This window comes from Onychostoma macrolepis, chromosome 07 (genome assembly GCF_012432095.1).
Source record: "Onychostoma macrolepis isolate SWU-2019 chromosome 07, ASM1243209v1, whole genome shotgun sequence".
In the NCBI taxonomy this organism is placed as follows: Eukaryota; Metazoa; Chordata; class Actinopteri; order Cypriniformes; family Cyprinidae; genus Onychostoma; species Onychostoma macrolepis.
In genome coordinates this window covers 47,579,057-47,600,041 of record NC_081161.1, presented here as the reverse complement: position 1 = coordinate 47,600,041, position 20,985 = coordinate 47,579,057, and the positions used below count along the sequence as shown (strand labels likewise).

General features: G+C 37.6%; 1 protein-coding gene across 1 annotated transcript; it reads left to right on the top strand.

Annotated features, from left to right (window-relative positions):
- The first annotated feature begins 192 nt into the window (after nucleotides 1-192).
- Nucleotides 193-15,782, top strand: LOC131544709 (butyrophilin subfamily 1 member A1-like). The gene is made up of 9 exons (XM_058783102.1): nucleotides 193-818; nucleotides 935-988; nucleotides 4,433-4,792; nucleotides 11,149-11,442; nucleotides 11,690-11,794; nucleotides 11,882-11,902; nucleotides 12,329-12,367; nucleotides 13,240-13,281; nucleotides 13,387-15,782. Exons 2-9 carry the CDS (start codon nucleotides 937-939, stop codon nucleotides 13,980-13,982), a joined length of 1,509 nt encoding a protein of 502 aa, XP_058639085.1. The 5' UTR covers nucleotides 193-818; nucleotides 935-936; the 3' UTR covers nucleotides 13,983-15,782.
- The last annotated feature ends 5,203 nt before the right edge of the window (nucleotides 15,783-20,985 follow it).

Here is a 20,985-nt window from a genome sequence, read left to right as displayed (position 1 = left end):
TTACAAATGTTGGCAGCTTTAATGACAAATTTCCTGTGATGTTCCCAGGGGAGGAAGTAACGAATTACAAATACTCACGTTACAGTAATTAAGTAGTTTTTATCAGTAATTGTACTTTTTTGAGTAGTTTAAAAATTGTGTACTTTTACTTGAGTACATTTTAAGTGATGTATCGGTACTTTTAATCCGCTATTTTGCTCCGTTTGTGGTCGTTACATGCTTATTTTTATCCGTCAACGTGGTTGGATAGAGAGAGATAGTAATCGGTCACGTGACTTTCGTCAAATCAGTTTGTGCATAGAAAACTTTAACCGCAACTGCAGTTTATCATGACTGCTGGAAGTGGATCTGGTGTGAGGAGTTGTCTTTTTTTCCCTGTTGGAAAGAACATAACCTGAGGGAAAAGCCTCAAATACGCGATATATAGATCGATGTATGACAGTAGGACGTTCAGCTCCTCTGGTGGAGGAAGATTCATCAGTCTGATAAAAGAACAGCTTTGGGAATTTTACAAATGGGTTCGCTTGCATTTAGTTTGTGTGTTGAAGAAGCTTATACCAACAGAAAACACGCACATATCCTGTTTTCACACCGCGTATATCATTTCACAAAACCACCGCTAATTACACCGAATGTAAAGCGTCACACGTCATCGCGTGACGTCTGTATGAGGCGTTGTCTGACGCTATTTTTAGAAAGCGAAAGTAAAAGACGCAAATCGGGAGCACGTTTTAATTCTGACTCATTTTCGTCTATTGTACAGTTTCTGTTTAGATATATTTAATAACTGTGATTTAACGGACGAGTCTTTGTCTCCGGTGAGCTTGCTTTCTCGTTGAATACGACAATAATGATCGATTATGTCTCATATCATTTATTCTGGAAGAATCTCCCTCAGAGATTGTTTTATGTGATTCTGTCTGTATTCTCACAGGCATGTCGTCGATTATTATCGCTTTTCTGCTGAATCTCCTCGTAGAGAGCTCAGGTAAGAACACCAGAAACACGTTTGGATTTCAGTCAGGTTCATATATTCCACACAGGCCCGAAGAGATAAACACATTCATATTCATCGAAATGTATGGGCCATTCCTGGGATTCGGTAACATTTCAAGTTGGAACATGTTTTTCAACTACATGTGATTCAACTTCTTAATACCCCACATCATTAGGCAAATATAAAACCTCCAAAAAATCCTATTTTCACACCTCAGGCATTAAAGACCTTTTATTATTTTCTGTTTTTTTTCTTCTGCTTTAGACATCTTTTTTTCTCAACCCTGTAACGGAAAAATGGGATTTGGTTTTTGGTTGTGTTTCTCTCTCATATTGTCCCCTTGTTTCTGGGTCTACATGTCTGCATGGCCAACACTGTCTTTCTGCTGCAAATGTGGGCACAATTTCTACGTCAAAAATTCTATTTAAAACAAAAAGTTGTCATGATTTTGGAGTATATATATTTACTGAAAATGACTATTTTATATTTTTTCATTAAAATTATAAAGAAAATGAAGAAAATAACTCACTGTCACAAGTTTACAACCCCAAGAAATACATATATTTGTGACGGGGTTGTGGTTTTTCACTCAAAACGGCCACTGCTCCTCATGTAGTGTAGGAGAGTAGACCATATATGGCAGCAATAAAATAAGTACATTGTATATACTTATGGATTAAAATAAAATGTTGAAAAAGTAATAATTAAGTCCATCTTAATTTTATGGGTCGGGGTTGAGTTGACTATAACATGCCTCACAAATACGAATAAAAAGTATGATACTAATAACCATTTTCTGCACCACAATTAAAGAAGTGTAGAATGGTTAATGTGACGGGGTTGAGTTCAGACTGAGACATAACTTTAAAGTCTGTTTTTTTAAATAAAATATTTTGCATTTTTTTAGAATATTATTTTTTACAAGAAAGGAACACATAGTACAAGTACAAACTCGGGTTAAGTGCCTCTGGGACATGACAATATGCTTGGTTTAAGATAGATATAAGACGTTATTTTATGCTAAAAAAATATTAAAATGCAATCATTATTGTTATTCATTATAATGGGCATCCCAAAGTTTTGTGAAAAGCTTCTAACAATTTATTTTGTTGAACCACCACTTTAGAAACATCTCACCGAATCCCAGGACCCTTACATATGCGATCAGTTTCTATTGGATAATATAGAAGATTACATACTGTGTATATATATATATATATATATATATTTTTTTTTTTATTTATTTATTTATTTTTTAAGTAGCTAGGGTTCAGCTATTCAAAAACATCTAAAGGCCAGAAATAGCCTACAGGCTGCCTTGTGGATTATGTACCCCTAAGTCTTAATTTATTTTCACGAAAAAGATGCTGCAGATTTATAATCAATGTGACTAGTAAAGTGGCACTCAAATTAGTGAAATTTCATTGACAAAAAACATCCATTGTCTATATTCAGTAGTGTAGCGATGTATGAAAAATAGAAGTCACTTTCAAACCATATGGCTTTCTGTTAAACTGATTGCGTGAATGACTGGATTTCGGCCATGATTTCGTCCAACAATGGTAAATGTGACCACACCTGAAATTTCATTCATATATCCAGTTGTGTTCAAAATAATAGCAGTGTGTTTAAAAAAGTGAGTAAAGCTCAAAATCTTTATAATAACTTTTACTTCAATACACACACACATGCATTGGGAACATTGCACATTATATTCTAAATCATAACATGAAGAAAACATTTTTTACAGAAAGTGAAAAAAAGAGGAATATTAGGCTGTTCAAAAAAATAGCAGTGTCTGCATTTTTCTTTACAAAGTCAAGCATTTACTGTATAAACTGAAAACTGCTTGAAGATGTAGCTTTCTTGTGAATGACTGAACTATAGCCACGGTTTCTGAGAACGGCTTCACATCTGTGTTGCATGGAGTCTGGCGGCTGTGCACAGGTATTACAGCGCAGGACGATACCACAATTCCTCTGCATTTCTTGATTTTGCCTCAGAAACAGCATTTTTGATGTCACCCCACAAGTTTTCTATTAGATTATGGTCTGGAGATTGGGCTGGCCACATAACGTTAATCTTGTTGGTCTGGAACCAAGATGCTGCTGGTTTACTGGTGTGTGTGGGGTCATTGTCTTGCTGAAACACACATTTCAAGGGCATTTTCTCTTCGGCATAAGGCAACATAACCTCTTTAATTATTTTAATGTATTCAAACTGATCGATGATCCCTGGAATGCAATAAATAGGCCCAACACGTAGAATGAGAAACATGCCCATATCATGCTTCACTGTCTTCACAGAGTACTGTGGCTTGAATTCAGTGTTTGGGGGTCGTCTGACAAACTGTCTGCGGCCCCTAAACCCAAAAAGAACAATCTTGCTTCATCAGTCTACAAAATATTGCGCCATGTCTCTTTAGGCCAGTCAATAGCCGTGTTTCCACTGTCGGGCCAGAAGCGGGCGTGTTAGCGCGTGCTAGTGCGTGCCAGGGCCAGTCGCGTCTCCACTGTCACTTCCGGGGCTTGATCGTGCCTCGTCGGTGCTTCCTCGGGGCCAACGGCCGGGGTTTTTTGGCCCGACGAAAACCTTGGGCCAAAGCGGGCCAGCTGGGGCTAGAGGAGTGGTTATGAACAAAGACGGCGTTTCTCTGCGTCTGGAGAGCGTCAGCGCTGCAGATCATTTTCATTTCATAAAGTTAACAGCTATAACACCAGCATTAAAGACTTGAAATAATTTTAGCTCAAAACTCACTTTCAGACAGCAGCGAGTGTTTGAAATAACTTGATCCGATGTGGATTATGTTCATCATACAAGGCAGAAATATTTATAAGTGATGCAAAAGACTATGCACGCTAGCCATTAACATGCTACTCAGGTCGTATTGTTGATGGAAAAATATAGAAATGATCATTCTTACTTAACGTGATGTATACTGTGACTACTAATAAACAGAAACAGACTCTACTGAATAAGTAGGGTAGGCCTATTTGTCCTCTTTCTTTTGTGAAATAGTAGTTCACATTGCTTTATTTCTGTGTGACTAATTTTCAGTCCTGATAAATTAATTAATTATGATCAATGTATCACTTAATAGGACAGCACCTGAGTTAAATATATGAGTGTCACAGCAAAGGGTCTGAATACTTAGGACCATGTGATATTTCAGTTTTTCTTTTTTAATAAATCTGCAAAAATGTCAACAATTCTGTGTTTTTCTGTCAATACGGGGTGCTGTGTGTACATTAATGAGGAAAAAAAAAGAACTTAAATGATTTTAGCAAATGGCTGCAATTTAACAAAGAGTGAAACATTTAAGGGGGTCTGAATACTTTCTGTACCCACTGTATATATATATATATATACACACATATACATAAAAATTATATATAGATGACTATTGATATTTCACTGTCTTTCTGTGTCTGTCAGAGTCGTTCACTGTAGTGGTTCCTGGTGATCCTGTAGTGGCTCATGTGGGATCCTCAGTGATTCTGCCCTGCTGGATCTCTCCTCCTGAGAACGCTGAAGCTCTGGAGATCCGCTGGTACCGTCACGACTTCAACAACCCTGTTCTGCTCTATAATCACGGGAAGATCCAGGACACACAGGAGGAATCGTACAGGAACCGAACCTCTCTGTCTCTGCGGTCAGATCAGTCTGGTGGACTGAAGGATGGAGACGTCTCTCTACGGCTGGAGAAACTCAGCGTTCAGGATGAAGGTCCATTTCGCTGTTATGTGAGTGGAGAAAGTTCATACGACAGTGAAGATGTGGTTCTCAAAATCATGGGTGAGTAGACTGTTTTCTAAGGATATACACCTCATTAAATCGTTCAGCCAAACATTGAAATTCTCTCCTCCATGTTCTCTTTTGCATAATGAGGACCATCATTGAGGACTGTTGACATAAAACTCATCCATTATCCCTCCCTCGAATATGTCTAAACTGTACGGCTGTAATAATAGAGCCCAATGAATAAGTCGCTGGTTAGGGCTTCACAAAGATTGTAAAAACGTGAGCGGATTGTGATCTGAAAACACAACTACAGGCGTTGAGCCACCTCCTACATACACGTCGAAGTGCTGCAATGCCCACACTAAAGCCAACGTTTCCTTCTCAATTGTGGAATAATTGAGTTGATACGAATTAAAATTCTTAGAAAATAAACTAACCGATCAACTCCATCGTCATCTTTTTGTAACAATACAGCTCCGGCACCCACCCGGCTTGCATCAACTTGGATCTGGAACACTCGATCCCACCGAGGAGCAACTAAGACAGGAGCAGTACTCAGCAAAAAAGTTTCGCGTTTTCAAACACCTGCTGACAATTTGAAGACCACTCAAACTTACATTTGGTCTTCAACAGGTCAGCAAGCGGAGCAACTATAGTCGAAAAGTTTGTGCAAAAACTGCGATAATATCCAATCATCCCCAAAAATCTCATCAGCTCCTTTTTAGTAGTAGGAGCGGGGAAACTATCAACAGCGCGCACCTTTTCCCGTATCGGACGCACCTGCCCCTGTCCCACTACTTTTCCCAGATAAGTTACGGTAACTCACACGTCGGTAAGCTTCAGGGACAAGTTCATAAGCTTTTAAAACAGCGTCTTTTACAATTTTATAATCCCTTCGATCTACTGGTGAGAGTGAAAAACACTTCTTGAGCTTTACCCTCCAGAACACTTTGTAATAAAAGAGTACATTTGGCATCATTCCAACCCCGATCATCGGCAACACTTTCAAACAGAGAAAACAAAGCGTCTAGATTTTTTCCGTTAAACTTAGGCAACTACTTGGTCATATTTGTAATATTTAAAGCGGTGTTTGCGACCAACTGCTCACCCGAGGAGCTAACACTTATACTGCCTATTTTCCCCTCGGCAATTAGTTTCAAACGTTCTGCCTCCGGAGTTAATTTAGCTTCCTGAATTCTTTGTTCACTCTCACAAGTTGTTAAACTTCTCAAATTGCCGTTCACACTCTCTTTCTTGAGCTTGCATTTTCTCAAATTCCAGCTGTCTATCTAGCTGTCTATCCTTACTCTGCAAATTCAAGATTTCTAATTGTTGCTCAAAAGTTAATCCGCTCTGTTCCCCGTCATAACAAGCGGCGTTGAAGTACTTTCAGGTGACGCTTCTTCAGATTGCGTATCTAAAGTTAAAATCATCCGCTCTACCAATTTCTCTTTTACAAGATCACGAAAAGTTTTTAATTTTGTATTTTTATTTACCGCTACCTCAAAATTAAAATGCTCAACTACTTTGCACAATTGCTCTTTTGTACGCCCATTCAATCCCTCTACAGAAGGAGCAGCCAAAAAAATCTTGTAATTTATCCATTTTACGTAAACTTCACGATTTATAACTTCTCAAAGCCAAAAGTAAGGAAGGTTGCCATTTTACCTGTCACGAATCTGGTCTGCACTTCCGTTCATTCACCACTAGAGGTCACCCGCTCACCACATGGATTTTCACACCCCACATCACATGGACTTCATTTCCCATCATCCAACACTGATCACAGCTGTCACCAATCACACGCACACCTGATCCCACGCACACACTGATCACACTCCCTACTTAAGCCATGGACTTTCTCTCCCTCGTCGCTGAGTATTGTTTGCGGTTACCCCTTGTTAATGTCTTAGTCTTGCCTGTTCTCCTGTGTTTGTTGCTAGCCTGTGTTCCCTGGATTAACCCTTGCCTTGCCGATTGGATATTGTTTGCACCCCTACTGGACTCTCGCCCGTTTGACCTGGATTATCTCTCTGCCTAGCCCCTCTGGATACTGTTTGCCGATCGTCGACCTTCGCTTGTCTTAGGATTGCTCTTTGTCTTGTCCCTGCCATACCTGTTTGCCATTGTTTGACCCTGCCTGTACGACCACGTCTCTGCCTAATAAAAAGCTTGCAGATGGATCCGCACGTCTCATGTCTCGTCAGCCATGTTACATTACCAAGTCTCCTTAAAATGCACAGACCAGAGGAAAACAAAATAAGCATAAACCAAAGCCAAATAAACAGCACTATAATGCCAGAAGAAATTAATAGCTGTCCCGTATATAACTAAGACATCAACTAAATAAACTCAACCCTAGTCTTCGGTACGCCCACCTGCAGCTCAACGGCTAATCCGTCTACCCGCGTCCGACGTACCAAAAAACAAAAAACTAAAATAACAAACTAAAATAAAAAAACAGCGTTGCTGCTCTACAGCCTAACACAGGAATATGCGTGGCTCTGACGGTCTTACCCGCCTCATTAATACTTCTTGGCAATTAGAGTGCAAAACCTCACTTACCTCTGGTCATGTACAAAAGAGCTTAACCCACCGTCAAAGCCTTAATGCTTTGACTGCAGGACAATTCCTTCCTCTCCAGTCCCAGCAAAATTATCCAAATCAAAAGCCAAACTTTGAATGTGGCATTATGCAAACACTCCCCAAATCGATCAAAACATTTCATAACAACTATTAATCAAACTCATTCAATTATCTCTTCAACCAAATTATCTTACCAAAACTTTCTAAACTTATAGACGAGCCCCCATAATGTTACAACCACCTGGCTCTGGGTGAAGTAAAATTGTAGAAAGGGGAGGCCAAAAGACGAAACCGCGGAACAACACCGCCTAGTGGACAGATGCAAAAAAAAACACTCTGGCAGTAACAATGCCGATATCATAAAGAGCAGGGTGGCTGATGGCCAATATAAAACCAATATATTTGATATTATGCTATTTAATTTTAAGACTGCAGAAAACTCCCATGCATAAAAACTTCTTTATAAATAATATTTAAAATTATTAGAAACAAATTATTTGAATATAAATGCATTTGAAAAAAAATATTAAAATAAAATAAAAGAATAACACTTTGTTGGCATGTAGCTGCAAAGTTACTTACAGTTAGAAGAATGTCTGAAGTGGACTACTGAAATTAAATGTAATTGATAAATCTGTAAAATAAATTTACTTCTTGATTCTGTAATCATGTTATAACCTTTTTAAATTAAATACAAAATATAAAAATATATATACACAATATATCGGTGGATATTTTGTAGCCCAATAGTGCCTGTTTAAATATACAGGTGCATCTCAATAAATTAGAATGTCGTGGAAAAGTTCATTTATTTCAGTAGTTCAACTCAAACTCGTGTATTAAATAAATTCAATGCACACAGACTGAAGTAGTTTAAGTCTTTGGTTCTTTTAATTGTGATGATTTTGGCTCACATTTAACAAAAACCCACCAATTCACTCTCAACAAATTAGAATATGGTGACATGCCAATCAGCTAATCAACTCAAAACACCTGCAAAGGTTTCCTGAGCCTTCAAAATGGTCTCTCAGTTTGGTTCACTAGGCTACACAATCATGGGGAAGACTGCTGATCTGACAGTTGTCCAGAAGACAATCATTGACACCCTTCACAAGGAGGGTAAGCCACAAACATTCATTGCCAAAGAAGCTGGCTGTTCACAGAGTGCTGTATCCAAGCATGTTAACAGAAAGTTGAGTGGAAGGAAAAGTGTGGAAGAAAAGATGCACAACCAACCGAGAGAACCGCAGCCTTATGAGGATCGTCAAGCAAAATCCATTCAAGAATTTGGGTGAACTTCACAAGGAATGGACTGAGGCTGGGGTCAAGGCATCAAGAGCCACCACACACAGACGTGTCGAGGAATTTGGCTACAGTTGTCGATTCCTCTTGTTAAGCCACTCCTGAACCACAGACAACATCAGAGGCGTCTTACCTGGGCTAAGCAGAAGAAGAACTGGACTGTTGCCCAGTGGTCCAAAGTCCTCTTTTCAGATGAGAGCAAGTTTTGTATTTCATTTGGAAACCAAGGTCCTAGAGTCTGGAGGAAGGGTGGAGAAGCTCATAGCCCAAGTTGCTTGAAGTCCAGTGTTAAGTTTCCACAGTCTGTGATGATTTGGGGTGCAATGTCATCTGCTGGTGTTGGTCCAATGTGTTTTTGTCACTGCACCCGTTTACCAAGAAATTTTGGAGCACTTCATGCTTCCTTCTGCTGACCAGCTTTTTAAAGATGCTGATTTCATTTTCCAGCAGGATTTGGCACCTGCCCACACTGCCAAAAGCACCAAAAGTTGGTTAAATGACCATGGTGTCGTGTGCTTGACTGGCCAGCAAACTCACCAGACCTGAACCCCAGAGAGAATCTATGAGGTATTGTCAAGAGGAAAATGAGAAACAAGAGACCAAAACATGCAGATGAGCTGAAGGCCACTGTCAAAGAAACCTTGGGCTTCCACACCACCTCAGCAGTGCCACAAACTGATCACCTCCATGCCACGCCAAATTGAGGCAGTAATTAAAGCAAAAGGAGCCCCTACCAAGTATTGAGTACATATACAGTAAATGAACATACTTTCCAGAAGGCCATTTTTTTTATTAGTCTTATGAAGTATTCTAATTTGTTGAGAGTGAATTGGTGGGTTTTTGTTAAATGTGAGCCAAAATCATCACAATTAAAAGAACCAAAGACTTAAACTACTTCAGTCTGTGTGCATTGCATTTATTTAATACACGAGTTTCACAATTTGAGTTTAATTACTGAAATAAATGAACTTTTCCACGACATTCTAATTTATTGAGCTGCACCTGTATGTATAAATATATATATGTGTGTGTGTGTGTGTGTGTGTGTATACAGTTATGTCCATATACCTATATTTGGACAATGTAATCATAAATAAAATGTTAATTTGTAATATTTTGCTGAGAATGCTTTGCAGGCAATGACTGTCTTAAGTCTGAACTCTTGGACATCAGCAGAGCCTGGGTTTCTTCTTTGTGAAGCTTTGCCAGGTCTTTACTGCAGCAGACTTCAGTTGTTGTTTGTTTGTGGCTCTTTCTGTCTGCAGTTTTGTCTTCAGCGAGTGAAACGCTGCTCGATCGGGTCGAGATCAGGAGATTGACTCAGTCATTGCAGAATATTCCTCTTTCTTACCTTCACAAACTCCTGGGTTGCTTTTGCTGCTTGTTTTGGTTCATTTGTACTCTGAAGCGCCGCTCAATCAGCTTTGCTGTATTTGACTGAATCTGAGCAGAGAGTATATCTCTATACACTTCAGTCTTCTGTCTCATCATCACTGAACAGCAGTAACACAGAGCCACTGAAGCCATGCAGCTCATGATCACTGCTCCGTGTTTCACAGATGATGCTGTGCTTTGATCATCAGCTCCAAGCCTTCTGCTGCAATTGATCTTAATTTCAGCGTCCAAAGAATGCTTTTGCAGAAGTGCTCTGGTTTTTTAGATGCTTTTTGGCAAAGTCTGGTCTTGTTTGCAGCTTGTGGTGAAGCCTCTGTATTTGCTCTGGTGAAGTCTTCTCTTGATTGTAGACGTGTCTGTCTCCTGGAGGGTGTTCTCCTCTTGGCTGGATGTTGTGAAGGGTTTTGTCATGGAGAGGATTCTCCGATCATCACCACTCATCCAGGTCTTTCTATGTTTCTGAGCTCATCAGTGCGGTCTTGTTTTCTCAGAATATAGCAAACTGTTGATTTGGCTCCTAATGTTCCTGCTCTCTCTCTCTCTGATGGATCTGTTTTGTTTCCTCTGTTTCTCTTGTATGAAGAGATCCTTTGACCGCATGATGTGATTCACAGCAACAGCTTCCAAATACAAATGACACACTTAGAATCAACTCCAGACCTTTTACCTGCTGAACTGATGTAGGAATGAAGGAATAGCCCACATCTGTCCATGAAACAGCTTTTGTCCAATTGCTCATGGTTCCTTGATAAAGGGGGAGGTACATATTAAAGAGCTGTAATTCATTAACCTTTCCTCCGATTGTGATGAGAACATCCTCAAATTAAAGCTCAGAGTGTGTACTTTAAGCTCATATTATATCTCATTATATAACATTATGTAGCTTGAATATGTTCTAAAATAATAAAAATTGTGCCTGTGTCCAAATATATATAGACCTATCCTTAGTATAGGATAGTATAGTCTTGTCGGTTTACCACAGGTTGAATAAATGACAGAATGTACATGTTAAGCTGCTTTAATCTTTAATCTTCAAAAATCAGAACAGTATTAGTGTTTTAAACAATACACTTCCTGAATGTAGTGTTTGTGTCTGTAGAGGATCTGAACATCTCTCTCTCCTCCAGCTTTAGGATCCACTCCTGTCCTGTTTCCAAAGCCTCTTGATGATGGACGTGTGAACATCAGCTGCAGGTCCAGCGGCTGGTATCCAGAGCCCAGCGTCACGTGGACATCAGATGATGGAAGGGTTCTCCGTCCTGGAGGATCATCTCACAGTCGTGGAGCAGACGGGATGTTCTCCGTCCACAGCTGGACGGCTGTCTCTCGCTCAGACGCTCAACTGGTCTCTTGTTCACTGTCCATCAGAACTGGAGAGTTAAAAGAAGGAAGACTGAATATACAGGGCATAATGCCTTCAGGTTAGAGAACATGGATATTTGTAGATATCTAAAAGAATGTGACCAACTTTGCTTCAACTCCAGGCATGTGACAGATTCCAGTACTTTTGTCCTGTAACTTAAGGTTTTTAATTAATTTTTTGAAGAAGAAAGTCATTGCGAACAAGATTTTTATGTTGACGAAGTTATGACAAAATATGTTTCTACTTTACTGTTATGGTTTATATATTTTGAATGTGTTTAGATTCGTCTGGTTTCTGTTTCTCAGATGCTTCTTCAGGTCCATGGAAGGCTCTTTTCTTCACTCTTCTCATTTCTGCTCTTCTGGGTTTGGTTGGCTTTATGCTGTACAAACACAGAGAGAAACTCACAGGTAACTAGCAGACTTCAGCTTCAGATTTTCATCTTCAGGCTTTGTATCCATCACCTCATGTGTTGATATTTCTGATCTGTTTTGCAGGGAAGAAACCAGCTGAAGAAAGTGAGTAACATGAACTTCATTTAACATCTGAACACAATCATGAATCAGATGAAGCCTTTCAGGCATTCTTTCTATTTCATAAAAATCTTAACACTAGGTTGATTAAAATTTACACATACAATATCATTAGAAATGAATGAATTTTACAAGGGAAATGTTCTTGTCTTGGACATTAAACACTATGATTATGTATGAAATGTGCTGGTTACACACCAGATCCACAGTGCATACAGAGTAACTTCAGATCACATGGCAGATAACATGGAAATGATTCTGAGATACATTTAAATAAATAAAAAAATTAAAAGATTTAGTTTGTCTTTCTGCCTGAGAGGGTTAAAGTGTCATTTAATGTGTTTTACAGAGTCTGAATTTGTGAAGTAGATTAACAATTAAACCTTCCACTGATGTTTTCTCTTATTTCAGATTGTGAGGAGGGAACTATGGAGAAACTGACAAAAGCAGGTAATTGAAGATGTTTGTTCTGTGCTGTACTTTTACAAGAACTGTAACTGCTAACATAAACATCTACATGTATACTGCAGTAGAAAATAAATAAATAAAAGGTTTTGGTGGCTCTCAGTGTAATAATGGTGTAGATGAGTGGAAATAAAATGAACAAGCAACAAAACAGTCAGTTTTGTTATTCTACTCTCTTAAACGCAATTTTATATTTTACAAACTATTGTAAACACAATATAAGAGTGCTGTCCAGGATATAGTGGCTGAGAGATGCAATATGATGAAAACGGCTGCAGCAGACAGCTTCATCGTGACAGTGTGCCGTCCGTGAGTTAGTTTGACCTGTAGTGACTCAGCCCCCTGCAGTCCAGATTTGGAGACCTATAACTCTGGCTTTTCTCAAAACTAAAATCACCTTTGAAAGGGAAGAGATTTCAGGCCATTGATGAGATTCAGAAAAATATGACAACACAGATGATGACAATTCCAACAAAGGATTTCCCAGAGAAGCTGAGAGAACTGCGTGAGGTCCGAAGGCATCGTTGTCCTACGTACAATATTTCTTGTATCTTCTTCAAGAAATGTCTCTGTTTTTCATATTACATGGCTAGATAATTTCCAGACAGCCCTCATATACATTATTTATGCAATAAATGTGTGTCTGAGAAAACAATGTAATCAAATGTGTAAATATGGAAAATTTTCATAATGCATTGAAACAGCTGGAATCAACACTCCCAGTCACATCAGCATCATTCACTTCTCATATTTGGACTATTGTACTTAATTTTTTAGATACCGATAACTGCAGATGTTAACTACAGCTATAGTTTTCTTCCTCTCTAAAATCTCAAATTACTTGTTTTTCATTTTAGTTGTGGAAGACATGACTATGGAAGAACTGAGGAGACATGCAGGTATGATGTAATCTCAGTTATATATGCATGTGTGTGTAAATATCATTTCATATAAAATTATACATAAGGATTAATAATGGTTGCTGATGTATTTTTTCCTCACAGTTGAGATCAGTATTGACCGTGAGCGTTTACATCCAGATCTGACGGTTTCTAAGGACTGTAAAATCATGAGGGACGGTCCAGGATATAATCACACTGATGAGGGATTTCCATATGAATTATGTGCATTTGGAGCCCAAAGATTCACCTCTGGTCGTCACTATTGGGAGGTGGATCTGGTACGTTCCCCTAATCCTCCCAAACACTACTGGTTAATTGGTGTGGTGAAAGAGGGAAGTTCTGCTTCAAAACACAGATCTGCTTTAACTCCATCAGCTGGTTTCTGGTTCTTGTGTTCAGACGGTCCTCATGGCTTTCACACCAACACTGACCAATCAATTATACTCTCACTGAACCCGAGACCTGAGCGACTGGGAGTTCTGTTAGATTATGATGACGGTCAGCTGTCATTTTACAACGTCACAGAGAGAAAACATCTCCTGACCATCAGCAGCAGATTCTCTGGATCAGTCGTTCCTCTGTTCGGTCCTGGAGCGGGTGATCAGAGTCCGATTACAATCCTGGATTGTCCAGAACCTGTAGAATCAGCTGCAGAGTCCAGTCAGCCTTTACTGAGTAACAACAGCTCAGACGCCTGACTGACCAACACAGTTTAACCAGTCGGACATAATGTACACTAAAAACACCTGCGTGAAAACCTGCAAACTACTAAAATCTATAAAAATGTACTGGTATGGTTCTAACAACAAAATTTTTAAAAGTGGGTTTTATTCCCAGTGATCATGTGTACTTAAAACACACAACTTGAATACAGCATCATCAATTCAATCAAGTCAATTTACTCTATGACAACTACAACTGATGACATCCTCGTCAATCCTACAATGTCATGTCAAATCAAAGTGCTGCACATCTGAATCCTCCCTGACCACAGCAACAAACTCTCTATAATGAATGAAAGTTGACTGAAATCTGTTTGAGAAAAGCATATTAGAAGAGCAGCTCATTTTGATGAATACAGCATTACAGCAACACTAGACGCCAGAATGAAGTGTAGAGCACCACAAGACGAAACTGTGCAGAAAACACAAATCATGAAACATCAACATCAGCCATAAAAAATGACTCATGCACACAACCAAATGAAACATATATAGTTTCAGTCATAACATGACCGGTAACATGACAACAGTTTTACAACAACATTTGATTTGTTAACACTATTTTAACATTGTTTAAAAACTGTACATATTAAAAACTTTAAGGATTTACGATGCTGAAGACCATCTCATGTATTGCCCTGTACTCGATTGTATGCGGTGGTGAAATCACATATACATGTGTAGTTCAGGCATGAAACTCTAGATGGCGCAGGTGATGGGTTGTTAACGTAACTGATGATATTCACAGCGTTAAATGACTTGGCACAAGCTGATTGGTTCATGATGCATATACAGCCAATGAGCTTGCTTCTTGCTGCTTTACATTTATATGGCTGGTTAGCATCCACTTGAGCATTTTGTAGCCTCCACCTTCCCCAGCTCCACCTGTATATATCTGCTACGGGGTTATTTTATATGCTATTTGTGCAGCAGCAATCCTCCGTGCCTATTCAAAGTGCTCTGATGAGGGGGGTTAAAACAGGACAGAAAACTATTACTTCTAAATTATGATTTTTTTAATGTAAAAATCTTGATAACATAAGTGGACCTCAGAGAACAGTACAAAATATTTAAAAAAGGCAGTTCACAACCACTTTAAAAAAGTTTTTTTCATGATGGATTTGTGTGTATTTGGATGGATTTGTGAAATTTCGCTAATGTGACTGTACCTAAAGAATCCATATTGATTCATTAAAATGAGAATTGATTAAAATCCAGAAATCAATATCGTCAACCCAGCCCCACTAAAATGTTTTATTCGCACTTGGCTTATTCTTAGTAATTAATTTTAAGATAAATATTTGAAAGCAGAAGCTTCAGTTACTTGCTAACATTGTAACAATATACAATATTAATTTATGAGAAAACATCTGATATACTGTAGGTACAACAGGGAGAAAAGACCCCTGAAGGAAAATGATGGTAAAAGGAGTTTGTTTTGATTATTAATCATGTAAATACAAAGGCAGCTACTGAGGGGGTCGACATATTTGTGCAAGAATTTTAACGTTAGAGCAAATTCCTGCGATTATGTATCAGATTTTGTTGTACTGCATGTGTAAATCTGTTATATATTAATGTCTCATTTTGTACTCTTATTGAAATAGTGTTTTTTGGAGCATTTTAAAATCCATTTAAACATGAAACTGCTCTATTTTTAGGTTTGCAGATCTATAGAATGAGTATTGTACTTTGTAATACATGTGTTTTATGAAACACTTAACTTTGTTTTTTGTTGCTTTTTGTTATTTTAATAAAATAAATGTGAAATATGAAGTCTGCGGTGACTCAATAAAATAAGACACTTGGTACAAATACACAAATATACATCTAAAACTGTATTATGTTCATCACAACATTGTGACGTGTGGCTCCTGAGTTTCCACTTCTCATTAAATGTGCTGAGCATTATATAAAAAGAGCTTTATAAAAGTGTCTGAAAGTGTTTGAACATTTAAAGAAAAAAGCCCGATGATAATTACAGTGAAAAACGTGAAATCGCATCATATGACCCCTTTAATATACATTTATTTCCAAACGATATTATTAAAAATAAGAAAGATGCACATTACAAATGAGAAACAGTGATGAGTCGTGCAGCAGTAATAACGTAAGATAACAAACAATTTCAAGCAAAATAATCATATTTATTCAAGCATTTAAAATGTATAAGTTAATTAAATGTCAGTAATAAACTGCACAAATTATAGCGATCACAAAGAAAGTCCCAAACGCGTACAGTATACAACTCCTCATCAATAGTTGTGTAACCTTTATGTCGAGATCACAAGAAAAATAAGTCGTGATCACGAGAAAACAACTCTTGTTATGTAGTAATCACGAGAAAACAAGAAGGAAAAAAATAATAATCCATGGCCGCTTATAACTTCCATAAAAAACACTGACTGATGGGAAAATTATTCTGTGGCTCCATCTAGTGTTCATCAGAGGAACCCATGAGAACATAATAAATGTAATCATTTGTGTGTGGGAATAACTTATAAAACATTGATCTGCATTGTATTTTCTGTATTGCATCATAAGAACATGTTTGCAAAAGCATGTGTCAAAATGTGCATATGCTGATATGGACTCAATTCATGTGCAAATAATTGCATGATTAATAATATATATATATACACACAATCATCAATGGAGTTGCATTTGGCTATTTTAAGATGAAACAATATAAATAACAATTAAAGCATCCTAATGCAAAGTCGCAGCCACAGTATAAAACACTGATAGTTTAACCTGTTATCATTATAGTCGTGGTGTGAACTCTGGTGCTCCTCGTGTGGCGGGTTAGAACAATTTGAAATAAATGTATTATATTTTAGTGTCATAATGATTTTATTTAATATTTTGTATTTTTAGTAAATTTCATGGTACTAAATTATATGGAACAGTTGTAATTAGTGCTGGGCGGTATACCGAATACCGGTGTTTATTTTTCTTATGATATGAATTTTTTAAATATCGCAATATATATAAATATCGTATAGGGTTGAGTGGGGGGGGAATCAGATAATTTACCCTACTATATTCAGCAACTTTCAGACCCTTTAAACGGCTTTTTCCCATAGAATATACATACTGACAAACCTAGCGACTTTTCTGGATAAACCTTAGCTATGGTTCAGATGGAAGTAGGGATGTCAATTTTCGATCATTTCCATAATCAATCGTCATTTATATTAACAATCAATTAATCTATTAATCGTTAACCTTAATACTGTAAAATGTGTCTATTGCAGTGGGATATAGTCACCGGCGTGACAGGATCCCAGCAAACACAGAACGTTCCCCTAATGTTAGTTTTTGGTTCCCGTTTGGTTATTTTTTTGGGAACCAAATACTAACGTTAGGGAAACGTTCTTTTTAGGTTATTTTTTTTGTAACCATAAAATAATGTTCCCAGAACGTTGCATGGTGGTTATTATTAAATAACCTAAAAATAACTTACAGAGAACGTTCCCTAATGGTTAGTTTTGGGTTATTTTTTTGCAACCATAAAATAACGTTCCCAGAACATTGCAGGGTGGTTATTTTTAAATAAAATCCTAACATAATTTGTAGTCATCTGAATGTGTTCAGCTACTAAATCACATAAGGTTATAACAGCATCATCGGTGCCCCTCTTTCCTCTACAAGCAAACTGAAGGGGGTCCGAATCTTTAACCACACTGTTCCAGATATGTCTTGTTAGTACTCGTTCCATACATTTACCCAACATGGATGTTAGAGCTATCGGTCTAAAATCTTTTAACTGATTGGCATTAGATATTTTAGGTATGGGACAATCTTTGTTTCTTTCCATGAATTTGTAACCACCCTACAATTTAACAGGAGCTGGAACAGTCGGGTAAGGACACTAGTTAGCACAATCTTTTAACACACGACCCTTCAGCCCGTCTGGGTCAGGTGCTTTATTTAGCCATGAAAACCATGAACTCCAGTGTCCACGAAGTACATATGGATATTTGTAATTTTTCATATTTTTATTATAGGTTTACATTTCTGTGTTCTTATTAACCATGAATGAAAAGCATTGTCCGTAAAATGTGGTTCAGCTTAATGCCCACCAGAGGTCAGAAGAAGAAAAGGCTCTGAGAGGCTCGGGCTAGGTATTGAGAGAAGAGTATTAACCAGGTTAGGATTCGAAGCGTCCCAATCTGTTATAAAAAACCTGTTATCTGTTTGGTTACTGACCACGATCCAAAAGGAGTACAGACTGCAATTTGACAGAAAACAGCCAAAAGTGCAAGCAGAGAATGCAAACATTTTGAGGGAAGAGATAAATTCTCTCGTTCTCAAAGAAGCAATTCAGTGTCAGCAGAAGAATAAAACAGGGATTCTTCAGCCAGTACTTTCTGGTCCAAATGAAAGGGGAGGCATACTATTCTGGACCTCAGAGTCTTAAACAAATACCCGAGGAAATACAAATTCAGAATACCGACACACAAGTCCCTGCTCCATTCTATACAAAGAGGAGACTGGTTCACCTCAATACATCTGAAAGAGGCTTATTTCCATATTCAGATCCATCCCCAGCACAGACCATTTCTAAGGTTTGCATTCGAGGGCAGGACAAACAAGTTCAGGGTTCTACCGTTCGGCCTGTCTCTAGCACCTACACCTTCGAGGAAGCAGGGCATGAGGACATGAGCGTATCTGGACGACTGGTTCATTTGTGTCAGGTCAAAAGAGATGGCGGAGCTGCATACAGAGGCAATGCTAATGCATTTGAAGAGCAGATGCAGCAGAACTACAGAACACCGACCCGTTATCCCACAGCAGCACTCATTTAATTCTGTATCAGACCAGAACCGTTTGACATAAAGACCGCGAGTAGCAACCTGAACCGCACCTGCATTAATCTACAACATCAGGCAGGCTAAATTATTTATTTTCTCATGTAACACAAGCAATCAAACCAACATGAGGCTTTCTAAGTCGATGCTTTGAAGAAAAACAGACTCGCAGCACAACATGATAATTAACGGAAAAAAAGATGCTAATGCACAACCTTTCTGTAAACAATACATAACTTTAGCCGAGCATCTTGTCAGGGTTGCTGCAGGATTTTTAAGCTCAAATTTAAGACTTTTTAAGACCTTTTTTAAGACCTGCACAAATAAAATTAATACCATATGAGCAGGGTAGGGCAATGTCTATGGTAAACTGTAAAATTAATGTAAAAAGCATGATTTACAGTTCAGATAGAAGTTTTCACAAAACAAACAGTTTTATAAAATTATACGTTTCAGCCTTTAAACCATTTTTTAAGAAAATGGATGAGTCAAAAGTATTAATTATATTAATTTAAACAATTATCAGTAAATTATTATATGTGACCCTGGACCACAAAACCAGTCTTAAGTCGCTGGAGTATATTTGTTAGCATGACTACGTCAGACTTCGTACTTCCGCTCAATTTCATTTCGCTTCTGTACTCGAAGCAAAGCGAAGTAGCAGAGTTTGGTATTACCAGGCTATATATTTGTAGCAATAGCCAACAATACATTGTATGGGTCAAAATTATTGATTTTTCTTTTATGCCAAAAATCATTAGGATATTAAGTAAAGATCATGTTCCATGAAGATATTTTGTAAATTTCCTACTGTAAATATATCAAAAGTAAATTTTTGATTAGTAATATGCATTGCTAAGAACTTCATTTGAACAACTTTTTAGATTTTTTTGCACCCTCAGATTCCAGATTTTTAAATAGTTGTATCTCGGCCAAATGTTGTCCAACAAACCATACATCAATGGAAAGCTCATTTATTCAGCTTTCATATGTATAAATCTCAATTTTGAAAAATTGACACTTAAGACTGGTTTTGTGGTCCAGGGTCACATATTAATTAAATAACATACAAACACATTTTAGTGTTTAGATTTTTATAATGAATTATCTCCTTATCGATCCACCAGTTCACATTTCCAGCTCTGTGTGTTTGCAGGGTGAAAACATGGGTCGAGTTTTGCATTGGTCTGAACAAAAACAACCCAATGTTCCTGCAATACTGGAGGCTGCGGTTCTAGGACCGCATAGGACCCTGTTTTTTGGGACAGCACCATCTATTCCAACAGAGGAGACCTGATTCAAACATCAAACAAACAGATGCAAACAAACAGCACATCAGACGTGAAGCGCTGCGGCTAATTAACTGAAGTCTCGCACAGACACAAGTCTTCTTTCCAAGAAAACTGAATTTTAAACCAGAATATATTGAATATTGAAATAAATTAGGTTAAATATTTCAAGAGGGTTACCAACGGGTATGTTTAGAGTTAGGAGTTGGTTAGGACAATAATTAAGTGTATACAATTAAATAACTACATAATTCCTTAAAACTAATAATATACAGAATTGAATAGCAAGTGCTATAAAATAGTATGAGCTGCTAATATTTGGTCATTTAGCAGATGCTTTTATCCAAAGCGACTTACAAATGAGGACAATGGAAGCAATCAAAATCAACAAAAGAGCAACGATACGCAAGTGCTATAACAAGTCTCATTTAGCATAATGCAGTACATGTAGCAAGAGATTTTTTTTTTTAATTATATAATAAATAAAAAGAAAGCATAGAATAGAAAAAGAATAGAGCAAGCTAGTGTTAGAGGCCTTTTTTGCTTTTGTTAATTGTATAATAAATAAAAAGAAAACAGAATACAAAAAGATTAGAAAAGCTAGTGTTAGTTTTATTTTTTTTTAAAGAATAGAATTAGAATAGAGAGAGGTGTGACGTTCTTCATTCTCTCTTACATTCTTTTTGGCTCATTAAAAATTAATCTTGCTGCCACGTTCTGGATTAATTGTAAAGGTTTGATAGGACTGGCTGGAAGACCTGCCTTTTGAAGTTTAATCGTCACATTAAACTGTATCGCGATTCTGGTCTGTAGCCAAATTTAAGACCTCTTGAAATCATAATTAAGACTTTTTATGACCTTAAATTTGATAAAGTA